General features: G+C 29.3%; 1 protein-coding gene across 2 annotated transcripts in view; it reads right to left on the reverse strand.

The window, feature by feature from the left end:
* Positions 1–218: 218 nt before the first annotated feature.
* LOC143236070 (importin subunit alpha-3-like) overlaps positions 219–18,409 on the reverse strand; it is a 60,998-nt gene continuing 42,807 nt past the window's right edge. The window contains exons 10-13 of one of the 2 annotated variants that reach the window (XM_076474332.1): positions 15,818–15,922; positions 9,844–10,078; positions 7,304–7,395; positions 219–5,721 (exon numbers count right to left, since the gene is read on the reverse strand). In XM_076474332.1, coding sequence (XP_076330447.1) covers positions 5,626–5,721; positions 7,304–7,395; positions 9,844–10,078; positions 15,818–15,922 — 528 coding nt within the window. In that variant the 3' untranslated portion in view covers positions 219–5,625. Of the gene's footprint in view, positions 5,722–7,303; positions 7,396–9,843; positions 10,079–10,750; positions 10,840–15,817; positions 15,923–18,409 lie in introns of those variants that run through there. The other variant, XM_076474333.1, reaches the window with a different exon arrangement.

The raw sequence follows: 18,409 nt of genomic DNA on the forward strand, positions 1-18,409 counted from the left end.
AGATATTCGAGTCTAATATTCCAGGTTTTACTAGTAAGACTGTCTTGCTCATAGTTTTATTTATAGTTAAATGAAGACGTTTTCCAAATATTTCCAGTTAGTAAAGGTATCACAATAATAGTTTTCCTTTGATTACTGCTCCCATGATTAGTATATTTAAATATATATAAACCATATAACAATAGTAACTGAAAAAAAAACAAAAAACGAGTCTTACACCACTTTACCAAAGAATTTAATAACAAACAATTTTGTACAGGTTTGCTTTACAGAAAAATCTAAATTTCCAAATGGTCACTGATTATTCAATAATTTCTACGAATTCCCCATTAGGAAATAACCTGCATTATCTCATAAAAAGCGGTTTATAACAAAACATAAAACAATAGTTGGGTAAAAAGAACACATGAAGAGATGAAAGTTGCATTAGTTAACCAGTATTTCCCATTTTCCATAAAAAACAAGAACCAATTAAGTGATCGCCTTTGGTAATGATGTTTTCCCGTGTCTGTCATTTTTAAACCACTGGTTCCCAAACACAAGTCCATGGACTAGTAACGACCCAGAGGAAGATTTCAGCCAGTCAGCAAAACAGTTATTAAAATATGTCTAGTGAACTAAATTGCTTAGTAATTTATAATTACTTTTAAAAGTTAATACTGCAAAAAACAAACAAAAAACAGTTCATGAAATTTTGGGAACCACCGATCCAGACAGCGTGAAAACAGCTGTTTACCTTTTAATGACATATGCTTACAAAATCTAAACCAACAGAGCTAAAGTCTGGATGTGCATACTTTTAATTACAATTGTATGAATGTATAAATTTGCATAACACAGTGAAATTCTTGTATCATTCCACGTCAATTCCGAAAGTGAAACATTTTTAACGACTATACTGAATAAGTTAAATAATTAGTAATGTAACTAACAAAGGAAAAACGACACAACTTAGTCAAAAACAACTTTCTTTTTCTAATAAAAAATAATTTTCCTGTGATTCTATCTTCCATAATTTCAGAGTTACTTTATAAAGTTATGTTTCATTGGACAAACTAATAATAAACAACAGAGTATTATGTAACCTTTGGTAACTAATTTGTACTTTGACACCCACACATATATACAGTATTTGTTCCAATTACTCCTGTAAACCACGTGCACGTCTGCAACTCGGCGTTTCCAAAATTCTATTCACTTTATACTTTCTAAAATATTGGCTAAAACAAGTAATTTCCCACTTTCAACCTATTGAAAAAAAGGACTGCTTCAAGGGAAAGACTCAAGGATAACATTCACAAATGATCAATGATATATTTATGTATATGTATACAGGTTAGAAATAAAAATCATAATTTAGATATTTTTAGGCACTTTTTAAAGTTATTTAGGCAGATAAAATTTGCATTGTCAATATCATAGCAAATTCAATAAGATTATGTTCAACCACAGTTGTAACTAATAAAGCACTAACAGAAAAAATAGATTAAATCAATACAAAAATCTTTACTGCTTACAAAAAAAAAAACTAGTACTTCTGTCTTTTGGTTTTTACAGTTTAGAGCAATGTCTCTAAATAATTTTTGTTTATAAATTTCAAAGTATTTTACCTGCAAATCTGTATAAAAATGATCCATTACTTCACTAGATATACAAAACAGCCATTTTAGATATATGCAAATTAAGATCTCTTGTTATCCCTTGGTTTTGGTTTCTTACAGGTAAATCCACAGGACAGTAGAAGCAATAACGAGTAGTATGGGAATAGTTAAATACATGCTAATAAAACCCATGATCTAAAGTTCTAATAGGAACTTGATGGCAACTAAAAACTCAATTTTATATCTAACTACTTGAAAATTACTTAACCCTTTCAAGTAATGTTGAGTTATAGCTGTCCCAGAATATGTTAGTGCAGGTCTGATGGACAAATAAAACTTTGATTATAAGCTGTTCTTGTACTACTGTTGCATCAGTACGTATTTTGAAAATGATTTCTGGGACATGTAACTCAAGATCAATGCCTGATAGAACACAATATGTACCACACGCAAATTTTCCACAAAATTGAGAACATTTCTCATATACCTTTTAGGCCATTTAAAAATAGCTTATCATTTCTATTTCAAGAAAAGAAAATTGTACTGAAAGGGTTAAGATTTAATTAAATTCAAATCACAAAAGAACTGAATGAAGGGCAGTGATGGTTTTTTCTCTCTCCTACAAAATTAAATGCAAATAACAATGAATAAAGACTTTTGTAGATACATAATAGAGGATTACCTCAAAAACACCACATTTTATTTTCCAACATAGTGAATTTTGCTAATGTATAAAATGGACTGTAGGTGATCCCAAAATTACATTTTTGTCCTAAAGACAGAATCATGTCATAATACAATCAAAACTTAAGGAAACAGCCCCTTCTTTATCAAGCAAGTAGCTATCAAAATATTACAGATTTTACACTTCAAACTGTACAATAAATTTTTTTCCTAATTACAAATAAGTTTTTGCTTCATTTCATGGCAGTCTCATGCATCATCTTAATTATACAACCAAACAAAATAGACTGCATATTTTTCTTTTAAATTGAGTTTTAGTAACCATGTGACTTCAAAAAGCAGCTAATCTGGTATATGAGCAAAGCAATGATTTGCATGAACAATGAGATGATTAACTGAACTGGAATTTCTCTTTTCCATGTGTGGTATTGTCAATTAGGAAGACTTGTACAAGAGATTCTATTAAAAATACCTGAAAATCCACAATTTCAAACCCTTTAGACAGTTACTATTTCTAAGCAATTGACTCAATAATCTTCAAGGTTAATTTATACATCAACTCTATGGTTTATTAAGATAGTTAATGTACTTTCAATAGCAATGAACCCTGAATTTAATAAAATATTATTGGTAAAAACTGAGAAAGTTTGTGTTTTTTAACAAGTTACTTTGTATACCATGGATAACAATAAACTCTTCTTTAAGTCAATACAAGTTATCTTTTCACACATTATTGGCACGTTATGAAATCACCTCATTTCAAACAAACATTTATGGACCATTCAAATACATATTAATATCTAAGAAAAAAGTACTTGCAGGGAAGTGAAGTCATTGTGGTAATTTAATGCAAGAAATATTACAGACTAAAACTGCTAATTTCTTCAGGCAATCTATACTGGGTAATCAATTATCACATTTAATTAATAACCCATTAAATTCACACATTTTAAACCTAAAACTATATGCTTAACATCTTTAACTTTTCTGAAATGGTTTCAAGCCAAATAAAAACTATTGAAACTGGTCATTTTTCAAATACACTAATTAAAACATATTCTGTGTAAACAAAAATTACACATTTTATATTGATGCAATAGTTTATCAATCAACACATTCAGCAGAACTGATTGTTTCTATACAAGACTTACAAAGATTATTACACCACATCATAAAAATAAAAAGATAATTTTATCAATCATTTCCATACAAAATTATTTTAAACAACATTCTGTTTGATATTCTGCAATTGTAATAAAACTTTTATAATAAGATGCATGCCAGTTGTTTTAGATACAAGCTAAATGGCTAAATTAAAAATTACATACAAAATTTAATTTCTCATCTTACAAGTTATCTACAAGTCCTTTTTTGAGTTTATATATATCAGATCAGTATACTTTGATTTAAAATTTAAAATATGAACAACACAAAAACACATTCAAATACGAGTTTGTTTGGAGAGATTCTTTCATATTTTTCATTTAAAAAATAAATTTAAATTACTGATTAACTTGAAACATTTTGAAAAAGTTTCTTAGTGTTTCTAATATTAATTAAATACATCTTTAAATAAAAAACTCCAATATAATCTTCAGATTCGAAATTACTTATTTTATGAAACCTTAAATTCACAAGAAACAGGTAATTTTAGAGTAATTAACACTATAAATATCTAATGAAACATTTCTCTTATACCCTTGCAAAGTCATTACTGTTATCATTTTGAACATTTTAACATTACCATGTGCATTAGCATCTTCTATAATTTATTCTTAACTTAATTAATCTCTTCTTTAATAGGTTTAATAGCTCAAGTAAACAGAAAATAAAAGGAACACAATGCTTCAAACATCTGGATGTAATACAAGAATCTAATTTGGATTTAAAATGTGAATTTTATCAAGTAATAAATGTTAAGACAGAAAAATGCAGTTAACTTGATCTTTCTATATCAACTTTCCTTATCTGACAAAAAAAAATAGTATTCTATGAATTATACTCTTCACAGACAGATCTAGATAAAAGACTAAAGATCTTAATGCTTGGCTAATGGTAAATAATGAAAAAAAAAACATTAATGTTTCCTTTGGTTTAGTCTGTGATGCCTAATTTTAAAAATCTGTCATAGACAACTAAATATACACGGAGTTAGCCAAAGATACCTTAGCTATCCAAGAGAATTATTTATTTACAACAAATTGAGCATTTAAAACTAATATTCTCCTTTAGAATGAAAACAATTTAAAAAGCTTAACTTAATATCCAATACAACAATTCAAATTGAACCTACAAATATTACTTTTTTAAGCTAGTTCATCTATAATGCAAGTTGACAAAGAATGAAACAGGTGTCGAAAACCATAACTGGAAAAATACGTAAATAATCAAACGGTTTTAGTTAGCTATGAAACAGCAGCAAGGGTTAATGCAAAACAAATATACTTCCACATTTATAAATTCACATTTTCTAAAGTAGAAGTTAGGGAAAGTTATTATTATGTATCAAGAGAGAAAATACTAACACTATAAAATAATAAAACTAAGCTTCAGCACATGTAAATATTTGTTCTGTTCTAAATTTCTGCAGCCTCTACAAATGAATAAAGTTATGAGCTCATACCTTGGTATGTTATACATTGTACTTTGCTTACTCTCCAAACTATTAGAAATATCACTGAAGACGTTAAGCCCATTAACGTATAACACCTCAGAGAGAAGTACAAGAGAAGGTAAATGCATCTGTACAGAATATGAAACTGGAGTAATCTCCAGTTGAATAACCTGCTCATTCTCACAGCAAGGTGGCCTGCATAATCATTAGTCATACACTAGTATACATTTATACTTTTGAAACTAAATTCTGAGTTAAATTTGTATTTTACACAAAGTATCACATTAAGTTTAATGTTTGATCAATTCAACAGGATTTGTAGATTTTGTTACTGTTATTTCCTATATTTATGTGACTATTCTTGGCATGAAGTTTCATTGAATATATATATAAAAAAAATAAATCTGAACAAAATTTCTTCCCATGTTGCAAAATCTAAGATCTTTGTACAAACACAGATTTAACTTTACTGTCTACATTTTGTAACTGATTGGCCATTACTTGGATAGATGTCCCCTTGAATATGGAAGGGATCTTTCTGTGTCCAAAACATAAGTATTTTGAAGAGCAAGCCACTGTGTGTAGTTGTCAGCATATTTCTGAGCCAATGACAATTACTTTAGTTATTTTAGGAGCAAGCTCAGAATGAACACAATTTACTGGATCTGGTAAGACTTGCACTGCCCTGTTTACTTGAATATGGTTCTGCTATATCTGCAGTTGCTGCTAAAACTTAAAACCCTCTGTGGGGATGCTGGAATTAGGATCAAACTGATAGCTTTGCTCTGTTGATTGTGGCACCACACTGGGATCTTCATCAGCCTGTAAATAGTGACTGTGTGGTTAACAAATTTATTTTTGTCCACTAATTTTAATAAGTTGAAAGTAGATAAATCTGAAATAGCAATTAATACTTATTTTCAAGAAAATTATATTTGAATGAAAAGTTTATTTTCCCCAGTTAAAAATAAATTTAAGAATCAAATTAAAAAGTTCAGAAGATAAATTAACACAACACCAATTTCACAGATTAAGTAAAATTAATTTGTATCCAAAAATCAGTATTATATTAGATCTGAATAAATACACTATGCTAAAATAATTATTTGACATTATTTCAATTTAATAAGAAAACTTTTAAGAAGTACTACAAGCAAGCATAGCTTTTAATAAATTATAATTATATGATGTATGACAAACTTCACTGGAAAATTATTCTTTAATATAAGACAACTTTGTACAATAATCTCTTCTTATAAAGTAAGAATTAACTTATACAGTAATAACCAATTACAATTATTTCATTAAATCAACAAGAATCACTGCTTTAACACCAACAACCCACTGCTTCCTTGAAATTGTAATCTTCTACACAGTTATATGATTTCATTTAAATATATCTATATAAGATTTAGCATCTTTCTGTAAAGTAATACCTCCAAAACTGCTGGTTGGACAGACTTTAGCAGTACCAAACACTGTCTCAGTTCAAAGGTTTACAAATTTAAAGTTTTTTCATCCGATCCCCCAGGAAGACTGGGTAGTTTGTAAAAATGTTTTTATGGGAATTCCCCAAATTTGGCCCTTATTTCATTACAGCATGTAAATAAGTAGGTCTACAAACTACCATTCATAATAGAAATTAAATTTACATTACAGTAGCCCCTGTAAATGTTGGCCAGACCTATGGATTCACAAGCATTAAAAGTAACTCCAAAAATCTGGTCTAAAGCACAAGGTAATTTCCTATTTTTTATTTTATTATTAAGAATAGATTATGCTTAAACTAAGACACAAGGGAACTCCACATACTAAGTCAACAGTGCAAAATAATCTAAATAATTAGAACATTAACTAAACAATTATAACTATTAGAATTCATAATATCAAATAATATTTATGATAAAGAAAAATTAAATAAGTTACCATAAAAACTCCAAAATCACACCATTGGCTGTTAGAAAATCAGAAAAACTACATAGACAAAGCCTATCCAGATACTATGTTCTTTCCTGTTTTCATATATATAGTTATTGACATTGTGAATTTCTGATATCATTCAGTATATCACACAAAGCATGAACTTCTTTTAATTGAAGTAAAAACAAAAGTTTATTTCACAACTGTTATCTAACCTAAAACCTTTTTATTTCCCTAATACATACAACACATTTTTCATTTAGCTATGATATAAATTTGTTAAATATTTAGATGAGATGCTTGAGTGGGGAATGGAACCAATACCTTCATGAAAAAACTGACTTAAGATGAAAGTGCCAAGTGTAAAGTTTAACAATAAATGCTTATACAAATTTTAATACAAATCTTAAAGTTAAAAATAAAACCTTAAACATCTAAAAATTACATTTTTGCTCATCGCTATACATGAAAATAAATGTCTTACATCATCAGAAAAATACTGGTCTATAATTTCATATGCCAGTTTATAGATTTCTTCATTTTCGTGATTCTGTAGTTGTTCAATTTTATCAAGTCCTATAATAAAGAAACAAATGGCTGTGTAAAATGTCTTATAACTGTCTTTTAGGACAGTATAAGTGGCTACAACTGATTAATTCATAAATAGACTACAAATTAATAAGTGTTGTGCTGTGGTTTCTCCTATGTATAACTAAACCACCAATATAGTTTTAGTAACCTTACAGGCATTTCATATTAGTCCTAACCACACTTTTATATTTACAATGAAAATTTAGCTCAAATTATTTGAAACAAAACAGCCACACAGTTCCAATGAACCAAACAATACATACAATTTCATAGAGAATTTAAATGGGTGATTGATAGGCAATACAGCACCAAATACATTGTTTCAAAACAGACTAAGAAATAAGATTGTAAAGTGCTGAAAGTTTCATTTTTATCATTTATACATGCATACAAAGAATTTACTTATAAATAATGAAAACAGATAGGGTGTTTTATTTGTATAACATTAATATTCATTAGTATTATTCAAGCACTCAATCAAAAGCAAGGGTGTTGAAAATCTTCAGTGCTGAACAACGCGACACATATCACGAGCAGATATTTATATAACTTACAAGACCAATACATGAATAAGTGGAACCAGGAAAAATAAACCATCACCAATCTGCTAGAGTGATAGGACTGTTGTTACAAGATATATCAAGTTGAGAAATCACAACACAGAATGCAATTAGTTTCAGTCATTTTAATTAAGTCAGCAAAAAATTTATTTTAACAGTAGCTAAATTGAGAAATCACAACACAGAATGCAATTAACTCAATTTAGCTACTGTTAAAATAAATTTTTTGCTGACTTAATTAAAATGACTGAAACTAATTACACAGAGCAACCAACTTAAACTTCAGTTTTTTTAAATAACAATTTTCATGAGGAAAAAATGACTGCAGCACTGACTGAAGGAAATAAACTTGCTCATAATTATTTATCAAAATGTCATTTCAAATAAAATTTAAAACATTGATATGTAATAATGTACAAACTGTCAAAAATATAACTTGATATTCTCTATTTTAATATTCCCCTCCTCTCTAAACAGATGAGACGATTTTCTTTCTTGCTGAAATCTATAATGGTGCTACCACTTAGCTCAACTGATACTGTATAATACTTTATATAATTATTTAACAAGTTGTTGTTGTTGTTTTGAATTAAGCACAAAGCTACACAATGGGTTATCTGTGCTCTGCCTACCATGGGTATCAAAACCCGGTTTGTAGCATTGTAAGTCCGCAGACATACTGCTGAGCCACTGGGGGGAAATTATTTAACAAATTAACTAACATTGATCTGATTGTCTAGGTTAACTAAGTAAAAAATGTTTAAACATTCTCTCTTTGTCAGAGATTAAAATATTGTTATAACTTTCTAATTTTCAACAAATTCAAATACCTTGTTAAGTACTTTACTACATTTATAATACTTTAATTTCAGTTCTCTAACTAGATATCACTTGATTTAAGTGAAAGATGCAATAAATTTAGAAATTCATTAAAACGATTGTTTAATTTCCTAAAATTATGTCTCTAAGTTCTTAGACCAATTAAAATAATATTTTCAATAAGCCTATTTACACTAATATAAATGCATGGTTTTGGTTTGTTTGTTTTTTTACTTATCACTAGACTACAAGTAAAACAAAACAAAACTGCATTACTCAAAATTTGTTAACACAGTAATATCAGAATATGCAACAATGGTAACTGGTTTCTGTACCAATTCTTAAGCATTTTCTCTTTCTAACAATGATGAACATGAGTATTTTGGTGAAAAATACTAGTTTCTAAACATTACATTAGAATATAATTATTCTCCAAGGAAAAGCTAAGCAACTGAATAGAAATATACATTATTAAGCAAAATCATTTATTCACAATTTGATTTGGTAGTTATACATACTACTGTTCAGTACTTAGCTTCAACTGCAGTGGATCAGTATTACTCGTACTTTAGTTGTTCTTGAATTCTCTGGTTGGGTTTGTTTTTATTACCCTGGCTTCAAAATATGTTTTTATGGTACTAAAGTTTCACAGACAAAAAAGAAACCTATCAAAATTAATATTTTTCTGCTCAATCTGGTCATTCTTACTTGTTACTTTTCTAATTTTGTAAAATAGAAATTTTTTACTACTGTTATCAATAAAGTGGCAAAAAACAAAAACTGAAGTTTAGCCACAAAATGAACATCATAGTAGAGAAAATAAAGCCAGAGTTTTGCTGCTTTCTTATGTATCAAAAGATAACCTGTACCTTTACATTCAAATGTCCTGTCGCTGTAGTTTTACATATTAGAAAACTTAGCAGCAAGCATCACGTAAACAGTTATCACTGCTTTACCAATTTATAACTACTTAAACACGTAAAACTTCACACACACACACACACACACATTTTACTACCTTTCACTAACTCCTCCAACAGAAAGATTAACATACCTCCACATTCTTCTATTTGGCTCGCAATATTGTAGAATTGCCTTTCAGCAAGCTTGAGGATATTATTTATTCCATCCAGAACAACTTGTACGACTTGAGGGTCACGAACTACTAAGAGGTTACAGAGAGGAGAAATAACACCCTGACTAACCAAATATGCCACTTGTGCTTTGGTTCCACTAATGGTTAGGTTACTGATGGCCCAGGCAGCTTCCTTCTGTGTTTGAAACTCTCCCTGGGAAAAATTGTATGAAAGTTTGAGTAAAATAGGAACTTTTTAGATTGAATAAGATGTTGCATATTTAAATAACTGAGAAATATGCAGATGTTAATGTAAAAATATCAATAATTGCTAAACAAAACACCAACCATACCAAATAATTGAATACAAAGGTGAAGTATAAGGTAGCTTTTACCTTACTGGGTAAATTTAAGTGACTTATGAAATGTGTGGCTTTTGTACATATTTGTTGCTAATTTCTAGGTCAAATGATTTTAAAAACAATGAAGTTGGTAGAGTCAAAAGATGTAAATTAAACTGAATGTCCTTTTGGTTTTTTTTACAATTTCCAAACTTTAACTTTTAACATCATTTAAGTTAATTTTATTTTAATAGGAGATATCTAAATAAATTCTTCTCTGTATCATGTGACATTTTTGTCTTGAATCAGTCATTCAAGTTTCTTTATTTTGTATCACTACACATTTTTTGTCACAAATCACAATTATAGTACAGATACTAAGTCAAAGTAAATCTATAGATCCAAAACTTCTTGCTTTACTGAGATATAAACAATAATGTCAAACCTAAAAGCCACACCTCTCCTAATCATATTCTTTCAATATTCTCTTTGATATTCTTATTAGTCATATTTATAACCAGTGGAAACAGTAAATTGTACATTACATAAATCACTTGATCATCTATTTTGTTTGAGCCACAAAAGTCTATAATTTTCCCACAGAGCTTGCCAGGCTTGGATCAAAGATGCAGATCTAAGGAGTAATAAAATTAGTATACCTATTTATAGATTTATAGAAAATCAAAAAATTACAATATAACCTAGTGAGTGATATACATTTTTGATTTTTTAAAGTTCAACCTTTTGCTCAGACTGATTCAGTGGAGGCTATATACATTCAGACATATTTAGTAGAAAGACTTTCATTAAACAATTCAGATCTTTTGTGTACAACATGCTTGAAATATTTACTAAAGCTTGTTATATTACATAAAGATAAACTTAGTATATTAAAAGTTATAATATGTATAATTTTATGGTCACACAATAGTTACAAGGTTGGTCAAAATGACCAAATCCATATGTAGAGATAAATTACTTGTGATATTGGAAATAATAAAAAAGCCAGCTAAGTCCAATATTGCATAATTTTGATTCATTACCATACATATAAAATATGAATAATTTACTGTAACAGATTTACTGTTGTACATTTATTTTAATATCTACGTTTGTTTCAGTAGTTTTTTAATGCATATGTGTTGTGAAAATCCTGCCTGTTCTCTAAATTTGTAGAAAATACTTAAGAGCAATAATGAACACTAGGTGTTTTATGAAAACACTAGCATATTATTCGGCCAACCGAATTTTGAGAATCTCGCCCAATGATATAAAAGTTAGTCATCATGAAACATGTAGACAGTAACAACATATTTTCTGTCAGCTATAGTCAGTATACTATAAGCCTTGGAAGCACTATTAATGGGAAAACTACAGAATTTGACCAGGAATTACTATATATTTTGAACATCGTAAACTGTTGGCTTTCAATGAATTACATTTCAGACATTATTATTTCTGTGTGTATATTAAATATTTTCACAAGAAAATGTTCGCTTGCAACCGATGAGAGACAGCCAAGAAAATACAGCATCAACTCAGAATTAATTTTCTCATTGAGCAGCTAGACTGTCTATAAAACATCCAGTTCTATATCAGATAGAAGATTCAGCATAGTTTGTAAAAGTCTTGTATATAAATCAATACTAGTAATAAATTGTATTATTTGTAATATATTTGTGTTAAGAAGAAAATCTGTGTGAAGCTTGTTGGCAAATATCATAAATTTGATACATATTAGCATTTAATTTACTTCAAAATTCCCATTCAAATTTCTGGCTACTAGAAATCCTAATAAGTAGCATATGTAATTAATAAATTGGAGACTCATCCAAAATAAATCATAATACGTCACATTCACACAAAGGTTTACCTTTCCAATCAGAAATGTAAAAAAAAGAAAAACAACAAAAAAACATGAACAAGACAATATATTTTTTGTGTGTGTTCAGTATGGTATTTTTGAACACTGTATTACTAAATACAAGACTCAGAACTGTATTCATATTAGTATTAAGGCAAGAGACAGCCTCTAGTTTCCACTTATTCAAAATTATTATATTTTAAATTCTAATTTGTTTGATTTACAACAGCATTACTCAATCTGCAGTCCATGTATCCTTTATAAAGCCACTGTTCCTAAAAAAAGTTGCATAGTGACAAAAATTAGATTGTCTTAGAATAAAAATTCAAGAACCACTGATTAAGGATAAATATAAAATATTTGTAATGTTGACCTATATTCTCTAACTTTTCTATACTTTTGTTTCATACAAAAAAGGTACAAGATAATGTGTTCTCATATTGCTAATTTAGTAGAAAGTACTGAACTTTTTCAGGTCCACTACTACAAATTTGTGATTCTAAAAAGAATAAAACAAATAAGGCTATGCTAAATTTAAATGAATAGAACTAATATTTACATAATAGTCATCATTTGTTATCCTAAACTGCTCTGCCTCAAACCTAGTTGTATTTATGATTGTGACCTTAGATGTGAACCTCTGCTCAAAATATCAATAGGTTAAGCACAATGCTTTCTGCAAAAGTTTTCACAAACATTTACCTAGTTATCCAAACACTTTAAAAATACATTGCAAAATAAAACAGTGATGCATAATATTTCAGTATGAATTTCATTAAAATTACTTTCCATGACTTTTTCGAAATTAAGTAGCAAATAATTTTTCCATAATTTTTAAGCCTCAATTTGTAATTATGTATTCTACATGAATTTCTTGTTAAACCACCAGTGTAAAAAGTAAAACAAAAATCAATTAACAAGTTAAAATTTAAACAACTTAAAAATCAAACAACACCCCAAAATTAGGTAAAAGTCTAAGTAGAAGCAAAAAAGCCACTGATCCACAAAAACACAACAAATTGGACAGCTCTGCCATCAACAATGACACTGTCCAATGTCAGAGGTAAACCCTTAGATATAACATGTCTAAAATGGCACTGCCATTCTCAGAATGATGGCACAACAGGAAAACATGCAACTCTGACAAGTATAACAAACACCACACACTGGAATATCAGTCCAATATAAAAGAAAACAATGGGTTAAAAAAGGGCTGTGACAAATGTGTAGCCTAGCCAAGACAACTTCCATTGATCCTTATGGAAACTAGATAGCCAAATGACAATAGTGAGTTTGACCTGGAAAAGTTGAAAACAACCTCTGGTGTGATGCTGTGATGACAATAAAAACTTGGTAGCATATTGTAAAAAAAGTTGCAAATGACAAGGGTGAAGAGAAGATTTACAGAACTCAGTGTACAGACTCTGAACTGATGAAGTGTGAAACGTTCCAGTGCACAGCCAAAGCCCCCGATGTGAAGAGGGTCCTACATCTTCAAGGCAGAGGGTCTGGCAGAACCTTAAACCATAGACCTGGAATATTTGAAGGTGCAACAGATCTTTAGCCTAAGTCATGGAGGATGTTCAATGCTTCTGTACACTTAGCATGAACCTACTTGTAAGAAATGAAAGTTTACAGTCAAAGATAGGTGCCAAGCACTTTGCTTCAGGAACAACTTTCAGAACACCACCACCAAGACAGAGCTCATGTTCAGATGGTAAACTTCACTGCTGGCAAAAAAAAAAAAAAAAATGAAAATGGTTTTAGAGAAAAAAAAGGTAACACTATTTGCTGTGGTTCATTATAACAAGCAAGTGAGGGTAGTCTGAAGCTACTGCTGAATAAACCTCATATTAGACAACCAACAAGAAAAATGTAAGTCATTGACACAAAGGCCATTTACACCACCAGTAGGGGAAAGTTGTTTCATGGTAGTACTGATCTTGATAATGAAAAGGGTGATACTCCATACACAACCTTGACTGAGTGAGGGTTCAGTTGATACTTGTAGGCATTGTAGTCTTTGCCACCACAATGAAGCAACATCTAAAGAATCAAAACAAGATGCTTCAGAATGGTTGAATTACTGATACTGGAAACAACCAAGAGAATTGGCAATATCTTACAGCTCAGATAAGCTATCTAGCAGTGGCAGGCAAACATGTTAATGTAAATGTCAAAATCACAACACTGGTTGGTAGCAGTATTCCATCTTTTTGGAGTAGAGATGCATTGCATAGCTGAAAATCTTTTACTGGAGAAACCAACAAGGATACCTGACTTGAAGATGGGCTGTAATCTCTCTTCAATGATAACACCTTGTTAGGAATTCAAAGTATCTCAAGGAGTAACCTCAATAGTTATGTTCCTGATAATCTTTGACTTCAAAAGGAGCTCGCTATGGTGTGGCATATATATTTTTACAAAAATATCCCCAGAATGTATTTATTGACTGACTCTGAAAAACTAGCAAGTCCCTTTAATTCCTTCTGGATGAAGAAGTAAGACATTTGCCCTAATGATTTCTCAGTCAAAGAATGAAGAATGAAAAAACAAGGTGCAAGAACCACCTTTAGTAATGACTGTGGAGAGGGGTACACTACAATGCCAAACAAATGACACCAGTTTCTTGAGCACTAAACCCAAACACCAGCATAACACAATGTCCAACACACCTGCTGAGAATGCCCAACACTAGTACTTGGTTGACCCTAGTCCAATAGGAACAGCTGACAGATCATCGGGTGCTACTCTAAGGCTACCTATCTGCAGGAACTCAAGGCCAAAATGGTGCAATAAAGTGCCACTAACATCCCTCAACTATTAGGATCCTTTACTTTCCTTTACAGGTCAACAAGCAAGGCAAACATGTGGGTGAATGTTCAGATCCCAGAAGAGGTAAACTGAAAATACAGAATCTTTCCTGGGAGATCCCCTCACCATATACAATAATTCACTGAGAGACAATCAAATGTAGAAATTCATAAACCTAATCTTCTACATGCCAAAACATAAAGCTGTGTTTTAAGTGGCATATTTACATATTTTAATGTATCTTATCACTACTTGCTAACAATATTTATTGATAGGAAGATTCAACTTCTAGCAACTGTTATTTTATAAAAAAAATTTATTTTTTGCAGTATTTATGAAAATTTGAACAAAGTACTGTAAAAATGATATATTTTCATATTAAAAAAATGAAAACAGAAATTTAAAGTTTTTGTTGTTGCAACTTTCAATAAATCAATACTGAAAGATTACTGTAAGATTTATGCCCTCAAACAGCCTTTCTGACAAAATAATAGCCAAAATCTAACTTAAGTAGATGTTTCACAACACGTATCTTACTTTCACATATACCTATGGCTGAACATACAGTAGGAAACCACAAAATACTATTTATAAATAAAAAAAAAAATGAACAGATTTGATGAATGAGCTACACAGTGGTTTATATAACCACTGGAAGCAATGAGCACTATAAAATATTTTCTGTTCTTTTGATACAGGAATATACAACTTTTACTAAGAAATGTATTTCTATAAAGATTGTTTTTCATATAATGTTTTCAAAACACATAGCAGTTTTGGATCTTTGGCTGACCATCCATTCAGAGCAAAAAAATTGTCCTACAAGGCCATAAAATACAAAATAAATAATGATGTAGATAAAAAAGGATATACATTTACTTCATTATACCAGTATTCTTCTCTAATGATACTTAGTATAATGATAAACACTCACTCTATTAAGATGATGTATGATCATAGGAATAAGGTCAGCATCTATTACTGCTTGCACTTGCTGTTGATTTCCAGCTGTGATGTTTGACAAAAACCAAACAGCTTCCTGTAAAAATTACAGAATATTTTAAAATACACACATTCATGTAACAAAAGCTGATGTACTGTTTAGCATGTTAAAATACAAACATATGAAACTTTAACATTATTGTAACTTTTATTTTCTGTTGAATCTCAGCATGAATATTTCATTAAAAATTTAAACTAAAACCTTACAAACCACACTTACAGTTCTTTTTCACAGTACATACAATAACTGTTTTAAGAAACAAATTTAAGTGTTTTAACAAAATGATCTTTATAAGAGACTCATGGTTGCTTCACAGAAATTTGGCCATTTTCATTATTTTTAAAGCAATTTGAATATATTTTCCATTTTTAGGCCCTATTATGCTGTAACTACATTTGTTATTTACTCTAACCTAATTATATGGAGTCAAGTTGACTGACCTTATAACCACTATATAAAATTAAGAAATAAATATAAATTGTTTTTTTGGTTCTAGAATTATTACAAATTATAACACAGAAACAAATGTTTTGTCTAAAAGCTCACATCTCATAACATTATACATATATATATATATATATATATATATATACCATTTATATCACACTGACCTGCCAGTCGTGCCTAGCTTACATCAGAAAAGTTGTATTGACATGGCACATGTTCACTCATGTTACCATACCTAATAATATAAAGCTGATTTTTAGTTTGTACAAATTGATCTGTCTTTGATGTTCTTTTGTGGACTAGTATTTGATAAAATACATTATATGTGTACATAAATCATTACTATCTAAAATAAATTCTTAAACTTATTTTTATTAAAACATGGAAATGTAAATGAAGTATAACAAACAATTACATTTTCTAGTTACAATGACCTTTGTACTCATTTGCTACTTTCCACAGGTTGCTATGCCTTTTCAAATTTTGTATGTGCAGGAAATGACTTTTTTTTTAGGTTTTATATACACATTTGAAATAACTAAAAAAATTATAAATAACTATATCGATGCACTAGAATACCACTAATTTATAATGTTTAGTAACCAAACTGTATTTTGTCTAAGAAAACTTGCCTGCTTCAAATCTTGCTTGAAAGAACAAGAAGGCTTCCAAGTACCTTAAAATGGCTAAAAGCAACTTGTGGGACATTAAGCTTTGATTGGTTATTTACATCATATAAAAAAAAAAAAAAAAAATTCCAAAAATAGAAAGAAATCAGCAAGGCAATTGTGTTTGATTCAGCACATAAGTCATATCTCAACAAATAGAAAAGATACAAGGTTCTTATTTTATATTCTAGTTTATCAATATAAATAACTTCAGTTTGTATTTTGTAAGAAACTACAGGCTCAGTATTTTGACAATATAAACATCTAATATGAACCAGTGCTACATTCAACATCCCATGTAACACAAAAATATTTCGACATGTTCTTTTAATATTTACATTTAAATCAAGATATTAACTCATATAATATTAAAATTTGAATCATCATCTACAATTTGATACCAAATTTAGTGAAACAAATTCATAAAACATAAAATAGTTCATTAAAATTTTGAATCAGAATTAACAAACACCATGATATGGCCTTTGACCCATGATCCATCATAATAGGGTGAAGAAAAGTTATTACATTTATAAAAGTAATATAAAATGCTTACTGAAATATTTTCAAAGGTACAGAAATGTTCAAAAGAGGGTCAACATATATTTTATTTAGAAGTCTTGCCTAAAAAATACCTATAAAGTCATACTATTTTGTTTTATTCCAGTCTTAGAACAAAAACATTCTATTAACTTTAATTTTGCATAATTTATACATCTGAAGAGACATCCAACAAATAATGAAAGATAATCAGATGACACTTGTTCACACTAGTTGCCATTTCCTTTATTTCCAGCTGAACAATAAATGACGTCATACTGAATTTGTACTTTTCCTCATGATTTTGTAGTTGGTCACATTCAAAATTCTTAAAGTTTGGCTTGCAACAATTATGGAAAACCACTGAGAATAAGATGAACTATTATGTTAATAAAAATTTTAAATCCTATTGAAATGAGACAGATAAATTGTACTTGCTGCTAAACGAAAATGCAAAATAATACACGAGGTTTTGGTTAACACTGATATCAAGCAGTTGTTTAATTAGTACAATGGTATACTTCCAAAATTTACCACCATTTCATCTAAATACAAAACTGTTGCATAAAAATAACCAATACTTTTAAAGATAAAATTTTAATTATACCACCTATTTGGAAGCATCTGGTTTAAAAAGACAAAAATTACAATTGGATATGGTTAAAATTAAGTCTTACCTGTCCTTAATGTCAAGTCCTAAGTACTATGATACATTACACTGATCTCTGAAGATAAGTTCACATACATTTTCTAAATTTAAATAAAATAACCTACAGTTGTACCTATTGATCAAAACATTACAACTCAAAACAATTTTAATATTACACTTTTGTATATAAAACACTAAAGGTAATGAATTAAAAATACT

This window comes from Tachypleus tridentatus, chromosome 13 (assembly GCF_004210375.1).
Source record: "Tachypleus tridentatus isolate NWPU-2018 chromosome 13, ASM421037v1, whole genome shotgun sequence".
In the NCBI taxonomy this organism is placed as follows: domain Eukaryota; kingdom Metazoa; phylum Arthropoda; class Merostomata; order Xiphosura; family Limulidae; genus Tachypleus; species Tachypleus tridentatus.